The sequence below is a fragment of the Onychostoma macrolepis genome, chromosome 01, assembly GCF_012432095.1.
Source record: "Onychostoma macrolepis isolate SWU-2019 chromosome 01, ASM1243209v1, whole genome shotgun sequence".
NCBI lineage: Eukaryota > Metazoa > Chordata > Actinopteri > Cypriniformes > Cyprinidae > Onychostoma > Onychostoma macrolepis.
The window spans coordinates 35,739,746-35,758,327 of record NC_081155.1 but is presented as its reverse complement, the minus strand read 5'-3'; the positions used below and the strand labels follow the sequence as shown (position 1 = coordinate 35,758,327).

Sequence of the window (18,582 nt, the reverse complement as noted above, 5' to 3'; positions counted from 1 at the left end):
GTTGTCAATTGTCACAATTTATATATATATATATATATATATATATAGTCATGACCAAAAATATTGGCACCCTTGGTAAATATGATCAAAGAAGACTGTGAAAATGAATCTGCATTGTTAATCCCTTTGATCTTTTATTAACAAAAATCTAACCTTTCATTGGATAATAAGAATTTAAAATGGGGGGAAATATCATTATGAAATAAATGTTTTCTGTAATACACATTGGCCACAATTAATGGCACCCTTTTATTCAACACTTTTTGAAACCTCCATTTGCCAGTTTAACAGCTCTAAATTTTCTCCTATAATGCCTGATGAGGTTAGAGAACATCTGACAAGAGATCAGAGACCATTCCTTCATCCAGAATCACTCCAGACCCTTTAGATTCACAGCTCCATGTTGGTGCTTCTCCTCTTCAGTTCACCCCACTCCGTTTCTATAGGGTTCAGGTCAGAGGACTGGAATGGCCAGCAGAAGCTTGGTTTTGTGCTCAGTGACCCATTTTTGTGTTGTTTTTGAGGTTTGTGTTTGGATTATTGTCCGGTTGGATCCAAACATGGCCCGTTATAAGATTTCTAACAGAGTCAGTCACGTATTGATTTTTTTATCTGTTGGTATTTGATAGAATCCATGATGCCATGTGTCTAAACAAGATGTCCAGGACCTCCAGCAGAAATATAGGCCCACAACATCAAAAATACAGCAGTATATTTCATTGTACACATGGGGTACTTTTTATCCCTGTGTGCACCAAACCCATCTTGAGTGTTTGCTGCTAAAAAGCTCATTTTTTAGTTTCATCTGACCATAGAAGCCAGTCCCATTTGAAGTTCCAGTCGTGTCTGATAACTGAATATGCTGGAGTTTGTTTTTGGATGAGCTAGGAGAATTTTTCTTGAGACCCTCCCAAACAACATGTGGTGATGTAGGTGCTGTTTGACATTTTATTTTTTATTTTTTTAAGGTTTTCTGACCCCGAGACTCAACTATTTTCTGCAATTCTCCAGCTGTGGTCCTTGGAGAGTCTTTAGCCACTCAAACTCTCCTTCTCACTGTGCATTAGGACGATATACACACGTTCTCTTCCAGGCAGTTTCGGAACATTTTATGTTGATTGGAAATTCTTAATTATTGCCCTGATGGTGGAAATGGGAATTTTCACTGCTCTAGCTCTTTTCTTAAAGCCACTCCACTAATTTGTGAAGCTCAATTATCTTTTGCTGCACATCAGAAATATATTCTTTGGTTTTTCTCATTGTGATGGATGATTAAGAGAATTTGGGCTTTGTTTTCCCTCCTATTTATATTCCTGTGAAACAGGAAGCCATGGCTGGATAATTTCATGTTCATAATCACCCTGGAGTGCTCAAAATTGTGAACATGAATAGGAATAGACTTCAGAGATATTTTACTCATAATAATTTCTAGGGGTGCCAATAATTGTGTCCAACGTGTATTTGAGAAAAAAATAAAACATTTATTTCATAATTATATTTCCCCCCATTTTAAATTCTTATTATCCAATGAAAGGTCAGATTTTTGTGAATTTTTTAAATAAAAAATCAAATGGATTAACAATGCAGATTAATTTTCACAGCCTTCTATGATCATATTTACCAAGGGTGCCGATATTTTTGGCCATGACTGTATATGTATATATATATATATATTGTTCAGAAAAAAATAATTTATTATATTATATTATATTATATTATATTATATTATATTATATTATATTATATTATATTATATTATATTATATTTTATACATTTCCAGTTCAGCAGCTTCTGCAATTTCATAACATCTTCTACTTTCTTTCATGTATTAAATAAATGGCCGCGTTTCGAAACCTGGTGAGTTGCCTATCTAGACAGCATGTGTGGGCGTCATAGGTGCGTTTAAACTTTCAAACCTATTAATGAGCATCATTAGCGCATTCAAACAATTGTTCACGAATTCTTTTAGCTTTTTTTGGTCGTCGAAATTGTCTCAAAAGCGTATAAGATGCCTCAGAAATGCTGCTTAGGGAGGCAGCGATCGCTAGCTTTCGAACACATCCTACGATTACTCTTTGTACTTTGACCCTTCTCTCTTCCACTACTTGCGCTACTAGGAAGGAGGGATCGGAAGTATGTTGTAATGAAAAAAGGGGAAATCTTTACATTAAGAAAGGACCGAAAGGAGGAGGCAGTGAGATCCGATGTTATGGCATCTGAAAGGGAATATAGATGGACTGTTTGTGCAGTGATTGTGCTTTTGATAGCTATGTGTGCAGCTCATATGACAGATCGACCTGCCTGTGAGTGTCATTTACCGTCACACAAATATTGTATCTTTCTGACAGATATTAAATATAAAACACATTTCCTAACGCCGTGGTTACTTTTTGTTTCGCTATACTAGTTATCTCACCCAGCTAACCAGCTAGCACCACTATTAGCTGTTTTTAGCCTATGCTAACTGTTCTTTATATTTAAAATATTTGAGCATCTTCTTACTGTGTTTTACCTAACGTTAAATTTATAACTTATCTGTTTATAATCAAAATTATATACATATTTTTCTGTCTGTTAGACTCATTATTTATCTTAGCCTTTTATATTCTTGCTTTATCAAATCTATAAAATACGATGCTCGTATGTATACAGCCACAACAGATACATTTAGGGGTTCATGGATTCAAATTTCCCTCGTTTGGCAGATCTGGGCAGTTTTATGATGCTTCTTGTGAGGCAGATTAGTGCAAGCATGTGACTGCAGGAGGTACAGAGTCACTATTGTAAAACTGCAGTAGTAGAGTGCACCAAAGCAGCTGACCATTTAGTTTCATTAGGAAACCTACAGTTAGGTTGAATTGAATTAGAGGCAACTGAAGTCTACAGTGGTGAGTAGCCTATATTTGGGAAATGTTTCTATATGTTTTACAAAGAAAATCTCTGTGGCTTGTCACTAAACCTGGTAAACCACATTTCCAAACAGCATTTTTTGAGCATCAATGGTGTGTTTCACTCAAAATCTACTCAGTTAGACAGCTTTTGAGTGATTGTTACTTCAGTCTCTGATCAGATGTATATGTTTGTATATGTCTTGTTGTGAGGTTAAATGCATTTATGTTGCAAATTCTTCGCTGAAGTGGCTTTGCTTTCAGCCTCTCACCCCCACCGCAAAACTTCTGTGCTGAAGATGGATGAGGCGTCCCTTTCGGTTACCAATGAGATCGAAAATAACATGACGTTATATATGGTTTCTGATCACTGTTACAAGGTATCAAATGTACATGTTCTGGGTATACATGCAATATAGCATTGATACTGAATACTGCCATAATGATAATGACATTATTTAATGTGCCTGTAATGCTGCTTAAAGAAATATTTCACCCAGAGATGAAAATGTGCTTATCCTCAAGCCATACAAGATGTTGATGAGTTTGTTTATTCACCAGAACAGGTCTGGAGAAATGTAGCATTACATCATCCTCTGCAGTGAATGGGTGCCGTCAGCATGAGAGTTCAAACAGCTGATAAAGCCCTCACAGTAATCCATGACTTCAGTCCATCACTTAATGTTTGGTGAAATGAAAAGCTGTGTGTTTGTATGAGAAACAAATCTATCATTTTTACATTTACATCTACATTTAATCATTTATCAGATGCTTTTATCCAAAGCGGCTTACAAATGAGGACAATAGAAGCAATCAAAATCAACAAAAGAGCAATGATATGCAAATGCTATAACAAGTCTCAGTTAGCTTAACGCAGTACACAAAGCAAGTTTTTTTTTTTTTTTAATTATATAAATGAAAAGGAAACAGATAGAATAGAAAAAAATAGAGCAAGCTAGTCATCGCACACTGAGTCCGAAATTTTCGCATGTTAAAAAATAAATACAATCTCACATTGTGTCAATCACGTTTACACACTGCCTCCAAAACTTTTGTCCATCATAAAACGATTTTCTGCATTTTTGCATCTGTAGCATGCATTTTGATAGGAAAGGATGAGGAATACGGAAAAACGCACGTGAAAATTTTGGACTCAGTGTGCAATGACCTTTAGAGGCCTTTTTTGCTTTTGTTAATTGTATAATAAATAAAAAAAGAAAACAAATAGATAGAATACAAAAAGATTAGAAAAGCTAGTGCTAGATTTTTATCTAGCATTTTAACTTTAAACATTGCTTCTGGCAAAAATAGGAATCCATAAAAAACGCTTCGTCCAGTGAAAAAGTCCACCCCCTTGCCCTCTCATCAAAATACTGTATTTGTTTTTAATGTTTTTGCTTGTAAATGATGCTTGGTTTGTGCATATTTCTCTTTTTCACTGTAGAAAGCAAAGCAATATTATGAATACAAGACTCTAAAAAGACATATTTTAGTTAGATACAACAGTTTGAAGTTAAAAACGTCTTTTGAAGACGTGAAATTGTTTATTGCAAATACACAACTTTTTGTTTGAAAATACATTAATTAACGGACTGGAGTCGCGTGGATTACTTGTGGATTATTGAAATGTTTTTAGCAGTTGTTTAAACTCTCATTCTGATGGCACCCATTCACTGCAGATGATCCAGTGGTAAGCAAATTAAAATAAAAAAATTAAAACAGATCTGCATATTGAATGGCCTGAGATGAGTACGTTTTCCGCAAATTCTCATTTTTGGGTGAACTGTTCCTTAAATGCTGCAGTATCATTCCAACTGGACCACTGTATCTCAATGTTGTCTGTGTATGCGTGTACATTAGTGTTTGCCCCAGCTGTTGGGAATGATACCTGCAAGGCCAGCTTCTGGGACCCCCACTACAGTGGGTTTTGTTGTAGGCACACAACACGCACTGACACTGCAGCTCAACAGCACCTCTGCAAACTTGGACCAATGCAAGTGAGTTAGACATCAATACATTTAACACAGAACAATGAGAGTTTCAGACCAAAACATATTCACAGTGTTTATTTGCTTTGGCCATTATTATCATCAAGGCATTATTATCTGACAACTGATTTGTTTCATCCAGTGTTAGCTTCCACTTTGGGGAGCAGGGGAACTATTCTCTGTGGGTGAAGAACCTGAATGAGCTGTCACAGATCAGCTGCTCTTTGATCACTGATTCTGAGCCCATTAACAGCTACCTGCGTGAGTCAACTTTACATCTGCACACTGCATTTTTTTTATTGAATTCTTACTAGTGGTCAACCAGTATAAATTCTTCAATGTCCAACTGATTTAATGTCAGTATACAGTATACATAATGCAATTTAATAATGGCAAATGGGACATACATGTCTTATTTTATTCATTAACTGAAAACAGAAAAAAGAAGAAAAAAAAGCATATTTTATGTGGGATCTAATATTTCTGTTAATCAGTCAAGTGGGTTGCCAAGTATTGAAAGATTAATTAGCCTGGGCCAGTATATGGCCTTGAAAATTTGTTTATGTATAATTCTGGAAAATAAACTTTTGGCCAGCTAATAGGCCTATACATTTTTAATGGCGATATCTGACCAATTTTAATGTCAGTATAATGCTGTTTAATATTGGCAAATGAGATATACAAAAATGTAAGATTAATTAGCCTGGGCCAATACATAACCATGGAAAGAAGGGCAAATTCCAAATGGCTTTTTTGTGTCCTTGAAGGGCATTTTGGGAAGAGGGTGCCATTTGTTGAGATGTTACAAACAAAAGTGAACAACAGAATCCCTTCACGAAGGGCTCTTCCAGAAGTCCGTTAGCGAAGGGAACATGCAATAGTAACTTCAAGGAAGTGATTTCCGTTTGATCTTGGATTATGAGTTCTTGTGATGCACTGTGAAACAAAGTTGGGGTTGATTTCGACAGCTTGGTAGATGAGTGTTTTTTCTTTTTCTTTTTCCAGCTATTTTGTTTGCTTTTCTGGTATTTGCTCTTCTGGCTGCATTGTCTGCTATCTGGAACACAGTTAAAAGGTACAGACGTCTTCAAATATACTTTTCATAATGTACTGATGACATTTAAATAATCCAGAACAGTTTGTTTCGGCTGTTCTATTTCGAAACCTTGTAAAATTGAGGTTTTCTATTTTTAAGACTGGATGTGGTGACAAATCTACTTCTTCGCTTGGGGAGCACAGTGGAGACAGAGAGGCTGATAAACTCGGTAAGAGTGCTATTCACTTACTTTATACCTTTTTCTTTTTTTATTGTTTATGCATGATTTTCACATCTTCAAAAAAGAAACGCAAAGCACCAAATATAATGTGTCTGTAATAGTGCAAACATGGCATCATGCTTGATTTAGTGTTCTTGCTGGTTCCAGCATTGGAATTTATTTATTTTTTTATGATCATTCTTTTCTTTTTTTCTCATTAATTTACACTCTCTCGCTCTCTTTTTTTTCTCTCTCTTCGTCTGCAGGAGCTTGGCACTCCAAACAGATTGGTAGATGCCTCTATGGAATCAATAATTCCTGCCACTACAGGACGGAGGCTTCGTTCTTTGGATACTTTCCGTGGGTATGGTGCTCTTTCACTAATTGTTTTGGGTCCAATGCGCTTGAGATGGGAATTGAAAAATACAGGTGAAAATGATCTTGCATATAAGCTGCTACTTTGCATACTGTGAAGCTGCTTGTCAAATATAATTAGCATTTTATTTCTCATTATCCTGAAATAGAACGATTAAATTTGAACTTGTTAAAACTAGGTTATGTTTGCTTCTAACCTTACCTAAAAATTGGAACTTAATTACAGTTATTTTAATGTTTGGTGTTGTATTTCTGTCTGTCTGATTTGAGGAATTCAATCACATTATTAATTGTGGTTTGGTTTAACTCCAGATCCCTGTTAACACTCAAATGACCCTCGCTCTGTTTTCTCCGCAGCCTTGCCCTGGTCATTATGGTGTTTGTCAACTACGGAGGTGGACGTTACTGGTTCTTTAGGCATGAAAGTTGGAATGGTAAACTCATTTCTCTCTTTACAATAGCCACTAGCATGTTTTCAAGCATCAGAGCACGCAGTGTCTATTATTGATAACAGTGGTCATTAATAATTTTAGTATACCTTATGAATAAGGTTTTTTTATGTTTATGCTCACCAAGGCTGCATTTATTTGCTCCAATATACAGTAATAGCAGTAAAATTGTGATGTAGTATTAGTAAAATTAGTAAAAAAGTAATTTATTCCTGTTATGGCAAAACTACATTTCCAGCAGCCCTTACTTCAGTCTTCAGTGTCACATAATCCTACAGAAATCATTCTAATATGCTGATCGAGTATTATTATCAATTTGTGCTCAATTATTAATAATGCTTGTTATTATTATCAATGTTGAATACTGTTTTTAGTGCTCAATGTTGTTGTAAAAACCGATAAAAAACATGTATTTACTATAACTTTTGATCAATTTAATGCATCTTGCTGAAAAACAAACATTGGTAATAAGAAATGTTTTCTCGGCACCAAATCAGCATATTAGAATGATTTCTGAAGGATCATTTGACACTGAAGACTAGAGTAATAACTGCTGAAAATTCAACTTTGCCATCACAGGAATAAATAACATTTAAAATATACTAAAACAGTTATTGTAAATGGCAAAAAAGCCTTGGTGAGCATAAGAGACTTCTTTTAAAAACATTAAAACGTGTAAATTATTCCAAACTTTTGGCTGACAGTGGATGTATTTAGAATACGTCTGAAAAGCAGTTGTTATGAACTTAATAGACCGTGGTTTGACAGCAGGAAGTGATATCTGATGTGTTCTTCCTCTTGCAGGGCTCACAGTGGCTGATCTCGTGTTTCCTTGGTAAGTCAATCTGATGTCACAAATGACTGATTCCTCACACTGCATGCATATAGAGCAGCTTTCTTACACTCTGCTTGAGCTGTTTCTTTATAGGGCAGTATTGTAAAATAGCTTTATATTTCTGTACCGTGCTTTGATTGATCTGCAAGCCACATCGGCGCTGGCATTAGCTATAGTATATCTGAGCCAAGCATGGGCGCTTATCGCTGTGGCACAAATGAAGTGGCATATCAGAGTCAGCATAAACTGGTTTCACAGCTGAACTAAACCCAATAACCTTGTTTTCTGCTGTGCAGCTGAAGAAAGTGTCTTCAGCAGTGCTACTTAGGTTTACACCTTTGTGAGGTTTTAGGAAGCCTGTATGAAATGATCAACAATAACGTTGTTCCAAACCATTATTTTTACATTTTAAAATGGAATGTATTCCTGTGAGTTTTCAACCTGTAATTGAATGCGTGAGAACATTTCTCAATTTTTACACAGTATATAAAGACAAGATATAGCATATACATTTGGATGACTTTAGAAAACAGTGTTTTTATTATTAACAAACAAAGATAAAGATTGTATAGAACAGATGTGTGCACATTTTTAATACAAAGGCCAAAAATTTAAAATGCTGCCAAAAGTAAATGTTGCATTATATCTAACTGTACTATGTTAAAATGTATTAAATTAATAGCTAAATAAAACTATTTAATCTTGGTTGTATACTGTATTTTGTTAAAACTAAATGTATTTATTAAAAACAATACATAAATAAAAATCTATTTTATTTATTTTACCCCTTCTTGTCATATGACCCACGATGACCTTTCTTTTAGCCCACCAATTTTGACTCATGGACGCTGGTTTGTGCATCTCTGGTATATATAGACAGGAAACCAGTGGGAAATTGGATCACAACATGAGAAAGACTGTAGACAAAATGTTTGCTGTATGTTGAAGAGAAATTGTTTTTCACACAATTCTGTTTGTGGATGATACTTAATCTGTGCTGGAAAGCATGTCGGAAATGGGTATCCTTTTCTTTCTTTTTTTTCTCTCTCTCTCTTATTCTGTCTTACTTTGTGTAATTTTTGTCTTCACAGGTTCGTGTTTATTATGGGTACTTCTATTGGTTTGTCCCTGAGCGGTTCATTGCGCAGAGGTGTCAAACGCACTCATCTGCTGTGGAAGATTTTCTGGAGGAGCTTACAACTATTTCTTATCGGAGTCATCATCGTCAATCCTAACTACTGCCAAGGACCCTGTGAGTAGTAACACATTTTCCTTCTGTTTCTTCTTGAAACCTACAAACCCAATCTCTAGCCCAATCCCTGTAGTCGTGTACAAATTCTACACTGATTTATAAACGAAATGCAGTGTCATGATGAAACACATCAGTATGAAAACTGAAACAAAGTAAGTTTCTCATTATTAGATTACATGCATATAACCAGTCCCTATGAAATCAAAATTGGAGGATTTGTGGATTTTTAACCCATTTCTGTAACTTGTTTTTTTTTATTTTTTTTAAATTTATTATTAAATTCATTTTATTTATTAAATATTGACTTGACTTGCTCACGCATGCATATCAAATTCTAACTAGCAATAGTAAGTAGAAAATCATGGTTGGCTAGAATATACAAAAGGCGATTGGCTATTTAAGCATATTTCTTACCCCAACTTCCTTTTTCAATAGGCAGCATGTCAACAAAGGAAAGAAAACTGCACTTGTCAAACCATTTCATGGGGTTGTTAATATTATATATCCAAACTAGTGATGCACGGATGAGCTAAAACCTCACCCGAATCCGCAGCTTCAAATAAATTATCCACCCGCCAACCGCCCCGCACCTATATTTTTGTCTGATTTTGATAACCGCACCCGATCGTCACATTCAGGGTTCGTATGGTCATGAAAACCCCGGAAAAGTCATGGAATTTTAAAACAGCAATTTCCAGGCCTGGAAAGTTTGGGAAAAAATAAATAAACCCAGAAAGTTATGGAAATCTATTTAGGTCCTGCATTTCGGTGCGGGATTGTGCATATATCGCATTACTCATTCCCACAGCTTTCAACTTTAAAATGAGGGAAATTTCTGCAAAACATTTATTCAATATAGCATATAGGTAAATAACCATCAGATCAAATCAGTCCTTTGAAAACAGCGCGAGTGATTCAGCTGTACTGCGTCCTCTCTCTTTGACCTTCTCTTCACATCGGCACATCTAGAGCCGCACGCTGTGATACAAGACTTTAGCTCACGTTTCGGTACAGTTGACAGAATTGTCAATTTCCTAATCGGTCATTGTTGCATCATCACAAAAATGTAGTATTTTCACGTCTTTTTAAGCCATTCGGCACTCGCGCTCTCCAAAGGTGCTTTTCTGTGCGCTCACAGTCACATCCAAAGCGCGCGCTGCGAGTACCAAATTGAGTTTGCAAGCAAATCTTGTTGTGCTTAAGTGGCCAAATACACACAAAATTACGTCAAAATGGGCGTCCTGGCGAGTATCCTCATAAACACTGTCGGTTTTGTCTTAAGTTAATGTAAACAGTTGCGAAAGAAAACGCATGTGTATCAGTATTGGATCCGTGAAACAGGTCTTGTGACAGCAGCCCAATAAAGCTGTGCCGTCTGTCATTAATGTTAATCAAACAACAAAAGACAGAGGAAATCCCTCACTGCTCTTGACTAAATAATGTTTTGTTGAATAATTGTAATATGTTAATTGACACTTCATTCAATTTCTGTAGCCTATTTAGAAAATGTGACTTATCTTATCCACCCATGATCCACCGCAAATTTTTTTATTACCCCGGATTATCCGCAGCGCCCGCGGATATAATCGCCATCCACGCATCACTAGTCCAAACTCCAAATAACTCCATATAATGTCATCTTGTCAATTATTTTTTAGTAATCTGCTCACAAACATTTGTGTAAGATTTCATGAAATGTGAAGTTGAATACTTAAAAGTAAAGAGTGTTAAAAATATAAATGCTGATGTTTTATGCATGTATCCATGTATCTGTACAGTGTCTTGGGATACTCTGCGTATTCCTGGGGTATTACAGCGTCTGGGCTTCACGTATCTCGTTGTCACTATCTTGGATCTTGTGGTGGCCCAGGACCGACTTACCAACTTGTCAAGTGTGAGTCACGCTATCCTTCTTTGCACGTAATATGACACTTAATCATAAACACATTTTATAGACCTACATACTCAGCTGTATGTGCTTTACAGGATTTTGTCTCTTTAATGATTAACTGAATATCTGTTTCATCCATTTGTAAAAATATACAATGGGGTCCAAATGCCTGAGACCACTTTTATTTAACATTTTTCTAATTTACACTGCCGGCTGGTTTTTGAAAAAGTTTCTTATGCTCACCAAGGCTGCATTTATTTGATTAAATTACAAAAAAAAAAAAAACACTAATATTGTAAAATATTACTACAATTTAAATTATATTTTCTATTTGAATATATTTTAAAATGTACTTGATTCCTTTGTTGCCACAGCTGAATTTTCAGTAGGCATTATTTCAGTCTTCAGGGTCACGTGATCCTTTAGAAATCATTCTAATATATTGATTTGCTGCTCGAGAAACATTTCTCATTATTATTGTCAATGTTGAAAGCAGTTTTTACTGCTTAATATTTTTATAAAAACTGTTATACACTACCAATTTAAAAAAAAAAAAAAACTAAATAAAACATATTACAAAAATCTGTTTCAAATAAATATTGTTCTTTGAACAATATAAATGCTAGTGTTTTATGCATGTGTCCATCTATAGATGCACTTTAGCATGTTTTTTTTAATATATTAGGCAACAAAATTGTTTAATATTGATAAAAATAAAAACTGTTATTAATAATTGAGCAGCAAATCAGCATATTAGAACGATTTCTGAAGGATCATGTGACACTAAAGACTGGAGTAATGGCTGCTGAAACTTCAACTTTGCTACCACAGGAATGTTACATTTTAATATATATTCAAATAGCTCTTCTTATATTTCACAATATTACTGTATTTTTTATCAAATAAATGCAGCCCCAATGTGCATAAGAGACTTATTTCAAAAACATAATAATAATAATTATTATTATTATTCCAAAAGTTTGTCTAGCAGTGTAAATACAATATATACAGTTTTAAGTGTTCAAAGTAAAAATGTAATTGAAAAATTGTCAAAGTTTTTTTTTTTTAGTATTTGTACTGTATGTCCCGCTTTTGCTTTAATGACGGCATGCACTCAAACTGGCATTAACTCCCACTGTAATTATGTTTAATTGTAATAATAATTGAAATTTTCCATCATGTTGTTGTTCCTAGGAAACATGCTGGTATTCGGTGCATGATGTCTGCCTCTACTGGCCCGCATGGCTGTTTGTGATTGCTTTAGAGGCAATATGGTTGTGTTTGACCTTCCTCCTCCCAGTCCCAGACTGCCCAACGTAAGTACAATCCTACTCATGATATGAGTGTATCATTTATTAAGACCTGCCTAAATATCCGTCCCCATATCCCCTGCCTTATTTGCAATCATGAAGAGAACCCTCTGCAGAATCAACTCTTTTTCTGCCTTGTTAAAATTACAGGAAATTTGCATAAATATCAGCGAGATACCATAAAGATTAGAAGAATAGATGTAACTGCTAATTAGAAATGCAGAACAGATTGTTAGCATTTTTAAAACGTTTTCCCTGGTTAATTATAAAAAAAAAAAATCATCTTTCATTTATTCTTATTTACGTTGTAGTCAGTTGTAATTGGTCATATTGGATAGATATGGGATTCGTCAGTTAAAATGAATATGCAAATGAAAGTGTTTTGAATAGCATGACTCATGTCCATCTATTTGCTATTCATGGAAATTGTTATATTTTTCCTCTTGTTGTCTCTCTCCTGCAGTGGTTATTTGGGTCCAGGGGGCATTGGTGACTTTGGCCAGTACCAAAACTGCACCGGTGGAGCTGCAGGTTACATCGATCGCTGGCTGCTGGGAAATAACCATATTTACCAGACCCCTTCATCACGGGTAAACAGAGACCAAAACAATGAGAACTGCCAGACATATGCAGTCACTATTTACTAGAGCTGCAGCTAATTTCTGTCTCTTACTTGGTTTGGCACTCACTGAAACACTTCATTGTGTTTTTGTGTGCCTATATCTAGGTTGTATACCAGTCTGTGATGTCCTTTGACCCTGAGGGTGTTTTGGGAAGCATCAACTCTATATTGATGGCATTTTTGGGTCTTCAGGTGAGATAGACTTCTGTTTTCTTTTACAGTACTTTCCTTGTTTCTTGTAGCAGCATCAGTGATTCTTCTCCTCCTTCCCCTTAGTGTATCAGTATCAGCAGTGCAGTCACATGCTTTATGCAAACTATTTTTGTTCTGCAGTGCTTACAGGAATCGCATCTAATAATTGTCTTGCCCTGTTGCATCAGTTTTTATGTTTATTTTGTGGGTTTCAGGCAGGGAAAATTCTGCTGCATTACAGAGACCAACACGGGCAAATAATCACACGATTTCTCATTTGGGGATTCATACTGGTATGTTTGATTACCATTTGAGTATTGTTTGTTTTCACTAACACTTCATATGATAACTTTCATTAAAAAATGGATTTAGGGGTTAATATACAAAAAATATACGTAAATAATAGTTTTTATTCAGCAAGATATTTATAATGTTACAAACTATTTCTATTTCAAATAATGTTCTTTTGAACTTCTGATCTATTTATCAAAGAATCCTGTAAAAATGAATTCCGAGTTCCACAAAAATATTAAACTGTTTTCAACATTGATAATAATAAGGAATGTTTCTTTAGCAGCAAATCAGCATATTAGAATGATTTCTGTAGGATCACATGACACTGAAGACCGAAGGAATGGCTGCTGAAAATTCAGTTTTGTCATCTTAGGAATAAATTACATTTTAAAATATATTAAAATACAAAATAAATTGTATTTCAAATTGTAATAATATTTCACAATATTACTCTTTTACGGTAATAATTATAATATATGCCGAAAGTGAAATAAATAAAGAATAATATAGCCTGTCATTAGTACAAAAGAGAATACAGCAGGGTGATATCAGGACTCCAAAGAGAAGGGGTATATTTTGTGATAATGAGTTCATTATGCCACTTTTTAAACAGCTACTCACCAAATACATTAACCCCTTAACTGTCACCGTCCCACCTGTGGGACGCTTGGCGCTCTTTTTTTTCGTTGTCTTTTTTCCCTATGAAATATTTGAGTAATCATCATAAATTATATATCATTTGAAAGCTTAAAACCTCAAAATTCATCCTGTGAAAACCATTTTGAAATCGGACATTGCGTTACCATGGAAATTGTACTTTAAAATCTTTTGGCGGTCTCCTCCCCCTTAGTGGGTGGTGTCAAGTGTCATATTACACAATGTATTACGGTCTTTTAGAATCAAAACTTTTTATAATCTTGAATACATATTGTCGGAAAGGTCTGACTCTCAGGATTCCATATTTGGTGGTCTTTTTGTGATCGGAGTAAAATTGACAGATAAATTTAGACATTTGTGACAGAAAAATGCATCAAAAAAAATTAAAAAATATGGAGTTGAATGGCACCCGGTGGCTGTTTGTAGTATGACGCCCTAAATAAAATCTCACAGGAACCTCAATTTTTCTCATATCAACTTCAAATTTGGAACATAACTTATTGAGACATAAGGCTTTAATTTTATGCCAATTTTAGGGTAAAACCTGTTATGTAAAATATTTATTTTATATAAAATATTAAAAAAATAATATTTTGTATTTTCTTTACAGTAAATTTAAACTTCTATAACTTTTTGTTACTTTCATATTTTAAAATAATTCCACTTTTGCAGTAATCTGCTGATTGTCTTCTTAAAAAAGAGTCCAACCTTATGTCTGTATTCCAAAGCATTCATGAATTATAAGAGTTTAAGTTTGGATAGTGCACTTTCATGTATATGTTCAAAAATGGGGGGTGACAGTTAAGGGTACATCAACATGAAATACTAATTTGAGTAGAAATTACTTTATTATGTGAGACAAAAGAGAGAGACCTAAAATTGACATGGTACAGTTGGCACAATGGTCAATTATGCACTTTACCAATCAAAATACAAAAAAAAAAAAAAATCACTACAGAGTGCCATGATTGACCAAAAACAATCAAGTAATTCAGAGTCATGTAATAGTTTTGGTTAAAAGTTATTAGGGATGCATTTGACAACAAAAAACTGGTTTAACTGGCAGATGATTCATATATAATTTTGAAATTCACACAGTGAATCAATATTTAAATAAAGCTTTGTTAGATGTTTAAAATTGTGGAAATCTCATGCTGTCTGTCTTTGCATTAAGGGAATCATCTCAGCTGTATTGACCAAGTGCTCCAGAAATGATGGCTTTATCCCGGTCAACAAAAACTTGTGGTAAACTCAGTCTTGCTTGCATGGATCTGTAGTTTTGTTCATTATATTTTTTAAATATATTATTTTTCATTTGTGGGCAACAAATTTTAATTGACAGCACTTCCAGAAGCAGGAAGTATAATATCAGATTTGCTTACTGATTAGAAGAGGAATGTATTGTATGCTGTATGATTCATGGCTTCTGTCTTGTGACTTTCAGGTCTTTGTCCTATGTTACAACTCTTAGCTGTTTTGCTTTTGTGGCTCTGGTGGTTTTTTACTACTTGGTGGATGTAAAGAGGTGGTGGTCTGGAGCTCCCTTCTTCTACCCTGGTAAGCTCTTTAAACGTGACGTTCCACAGCCATAATGAATGTACCTAAACTCATGACTGCACCCAAAATTAGTTTATTTGGCTCATGCATTTAAGAGTTGACTCTTAGAAGTTTGTAGTTATTATTGTGATATTAAAAAACCTCAGCACTCAAGGGGGCGATAGAGTTACCTTAAAATGCCTGTGCCGTTAAACTGGATTTCTTGTTATTCAGGTAGCTAATCATGTTGACAGTTTAACCAAAGTTAAAAAAGACGCCGCCTTTAATGCCGTGGCTGCACTATAAATTGTATTTTAATAGTGATCATGATTTCTGTTTATCTCTTTTTTTAAGCATAATCGTCTGCAATCCTCACTTGATATTTATCCTGAAAATGTTTAATTTGGGATTTATTTGGTAACATTGGTATTGAATTACATTGCATTGGTAACAAGCCTCCACAAGCATTCATTGTTGCGGTTGCCAGATGTAAAGTGTTTAAATTCCCCCGTCAGAGCTTTTCTCTTAAATTTAATACATTTTCTGTCCTGTGGTCTACTTACAGCTGCTGTCTGTAACTTTTGACGCTCTAGCGGTTAATAAACAGAACTGCGTGCGTGTTGCGGAAGAACATTGTAGCCAGAGCTACTTCTCTCTGTTTATGTCTATAACGAATCACGCAGGTACTGGGCTACTCCGCAGCGGTACCAGCCCGAACCAGTCTAAATAGTCAGAATATAAACACTTATTATAGGTGTACTGTTGTGATTCAGGGTAAGCCAAAAATATGGTTTGGAAAATGGATTCATGGTGCACTCGCTTATTATATCAATATTGTAAATTTTGAACACAAAAAAAGTTACAGACTGCAGCTTTAATGTTCCCTACCTGGCAACCATGCGCATACACTGTTGCTACAGTACATAAAAAGTGCTAATGATCTGAACACCACCAAAAATGTAAGTTGGAGTTTTGCCACTGATATTTTGCTCAAATGAAAGAGTAATATAGTCAGTTGGTTTTCTTTTAGTGTATCTCCGTTTGCTGCAGCTAAATCTATGAGCAAATTGATGCTCTCTTGATTTGTGCGTTCTCTTGATGTGAAAATGCAATGATTCTGTTAAAAAGAAATAATAATTTTGATTATATTTTTTGAACAAAATATTCGGCATTAACAGTTTAACCATTATCATGCAGCCCTAGTTTATGCTAACTAACACTATTCTGTATACTTGCGTTTTACGAATTGCTTTTAAGTTTACCTTTTATTTGGCAGGTATGAATTCCATTTTGGTGTATGTGGGTCATGAAGTGTTTGAGGAATACTTCCCTTTTCGTTGGAAAATGGCCAATAGCCAATCACACGCAGAGCACCTGGCACAGAACCTCGTGGCCACCTCCATATGGGTGGTCATAGCCTATCTGCTCTACAGGAAGAAGATCTTCTGGAAGATTTGAAAGTGTATCTCTGTCCTGCAAATTTTAGGAGCTGCTCTTCATTGTCAATGAGATTATTTGGATATTTTTAGTTGTAGAAAATCAACAGATCTCAGAACATCTGTGCAGAGACTAAAACTCACACATGATCCAGGAATAGAACTTGGTTATTATTTGAGAAGAGCAGAAAGAAGAAAAAAAAGAAGAGCATGTGACTGTGCCAAGATACCTTTGTGGACTCAACAAAGCCCTCAGAATGAATGCCAAAATGCCAAGGCCAGATTCTGCTCAAATTGAATTCAATCAACTCGTTTGGGTTAATGAATGACATTTTGAAGCTCAATGATGGATTATGATTGATTATGGAATTTCCTAAATTATGATATGAAAGAATTCTGAAAGTCTCTGGACCAATTTAGATTTAATTAACGTATTGATGTATGCAATTATGAAACTAAAAGCAAATGAGAAGGGGAAGAGAACCCCAGACTACCAAAAAAATAGAAGGTCTTCCATTAAGGTCTACAAAACATGCTGAAACATCCAGTCTTGTCCAGGCAGAATAATATTACACAATTTTATGTTTAAGTTTTAATGTAATAAATGCTAGGATTGGGTTGTTTTACTTTTTATTTTCAGTGGACTTTGTCTTTGCTTCTGTGGATTTATTCTTTATATCTTAAGATGAAAGTATTACAGTTAAAAGGATGTATGTTAGTGAGAGAAAAAGAGTGTATGTTCTACCTTCTCAAAAACTCAGGAGATTTGCACAACTTGGAGTGCCAAATGTAGTGTACTTTATGGTTTCTGTGATCAAACCGTGCCCTTGTTTATTACAGTTTACCAATGACTTGTTACCTCTGCCACAAATCAAATTATAGAGAAAAAAACAACAACAAAAAAACACTGATCACTGACATATTTCCCATACACATTGCTGCTTGAAAAAAAAAAAATTGTTCCAAGAGAAGGGAAAATATTGATCTATCATATCTGTTGCCAGCACGCAAAATCAATTCCGTCTTTGTAATGGATATTTTATACATGTATGAACTATGTTTCCTCATGTATATCTTTATTTTATACTTATCAACATGGGATGTGGTAAAAATAAAAGTTTTTTTTTTACCATTAAACCTTGTTTGTTTGTTTGTTTTAACACATTGATGAGGTGATCATGGGACCAGGTGTGCGGTCTTTGTGTCATTAGTATATGGTACCTAAAATATGAATCTGTTTGTGGGAGGTGAGAAGAACAAGTTGCTAAATAAGGACTATAACTCCACAGTTGCATGCTCGCTGAATGCACTTTTGTACAAAACATCAAAACTAATCACATTATACTCAAAAATTGAAAACCACTAATCCAGTGGTTTTCAAACTTGTTCCTGGGGACCCACAGCTCTGCACATTTTGCATGTCTCCCTAATTTACACACCTGATTCAGATCATCAGCTCATTAGGAAAGAGCTCCATGAACTCAAATGAGTGTGTCAGATAAGGGAGACATGCAAAATGTGCAGAGCAGTGGGTCCCAAGGAACAGGATTGAAAACCACTGCACCTAATCCAATAGGAAATTTGTACTGGGATCCCATAA

At 35.0% G+C, this 18,582-nt stretch overlaps 1 protein-coding gene across 4 annotated transcripts; it reads left to right on the top strand.

Annotated features, from left to right (window-relative positions):
* The first annotated feature begins 1,725 nt into the window (after positions 1 to 1,725).
* Positions 1,726 to 18,392, top strand: hgsnat (heparan-alpha-glucosaminide N-acetyltransferase). 4 transcript variants are annotated; one of them, XM_058772528.1, is made up of 18 exons: positions 1,726 to 2,304; positions 3,139 to 3,269; positions 4,750 to 4,886; positions 5,020 to 5,138; positions 5,883 to 5,952; positions 6,073 to 6,142; positions 6,400 to 6,497; positions 6,866 to 6,942; positions 7,762 to 7,792; positions 8,884 to 9,044; positions 10,823 to 10,938; positions 12,130 to 12,251; positions 12,709 to 12,835; positions 12,973 to 13,059; positions 13,275 to 13,352; positions 15,185 to 15,255; positions 15,455 to 15,567; positions 16,823 to 18,392. In XM_058772528.1, exons 1-18 carry the CDS (start codon positions 2,145 to 2,147, stop codon positions 17,002 to 17,004), a joined length of 1,950 nt encoding a protein of 649 aa, XP_058628511.1. In that variant the 5' UTR covers positions 1,726 to 2,144; the 3' UTR covers positions 17,005 to 18,392. The 4 variants fall into 4 exon arrangements, with proteins under 4 accessions (XP_058628511.1, XP_058628520.1, XP_058628527.1 ...); XM_058772537.1 differs by having other exon boundaries at positions 1,727 to 2,304; positions 3,154 to 3,269; positions 16,823 to 18,391; XM_058772544.1 differs by having other exon boundaries at positions 2,168 to 2,889; positions 3,154 to 3,269; positions 16,823 to 18,389.
* The last annotated feature ends 190 nt before the right edge of the window (positions 18,393 to 18,582 follow it).

Coding starts and splice junctions, on each gene's coding strand:
- hgsnat (XM_058772528.1), top strand. CDS start 2,145: ATGAAAAAAGGGGAAATCTTTACATTAAGAAAGGACCGAAAGGAGGAG. Junction 2,305..3,138: donor TATGACAGATCGACCTGCCT/GTGAGTGTCATT, acceptor TCTTCGCTGAAG/TGGCTTTGCTTTCAGCCTCT. Junction 9,045..10,822: donor TAACTACTGCCAAGGACCCT/GTGAGTAGTAAC, acceptor GTATCTGTACAG/TGTCTTGGGATACTCTGCGT.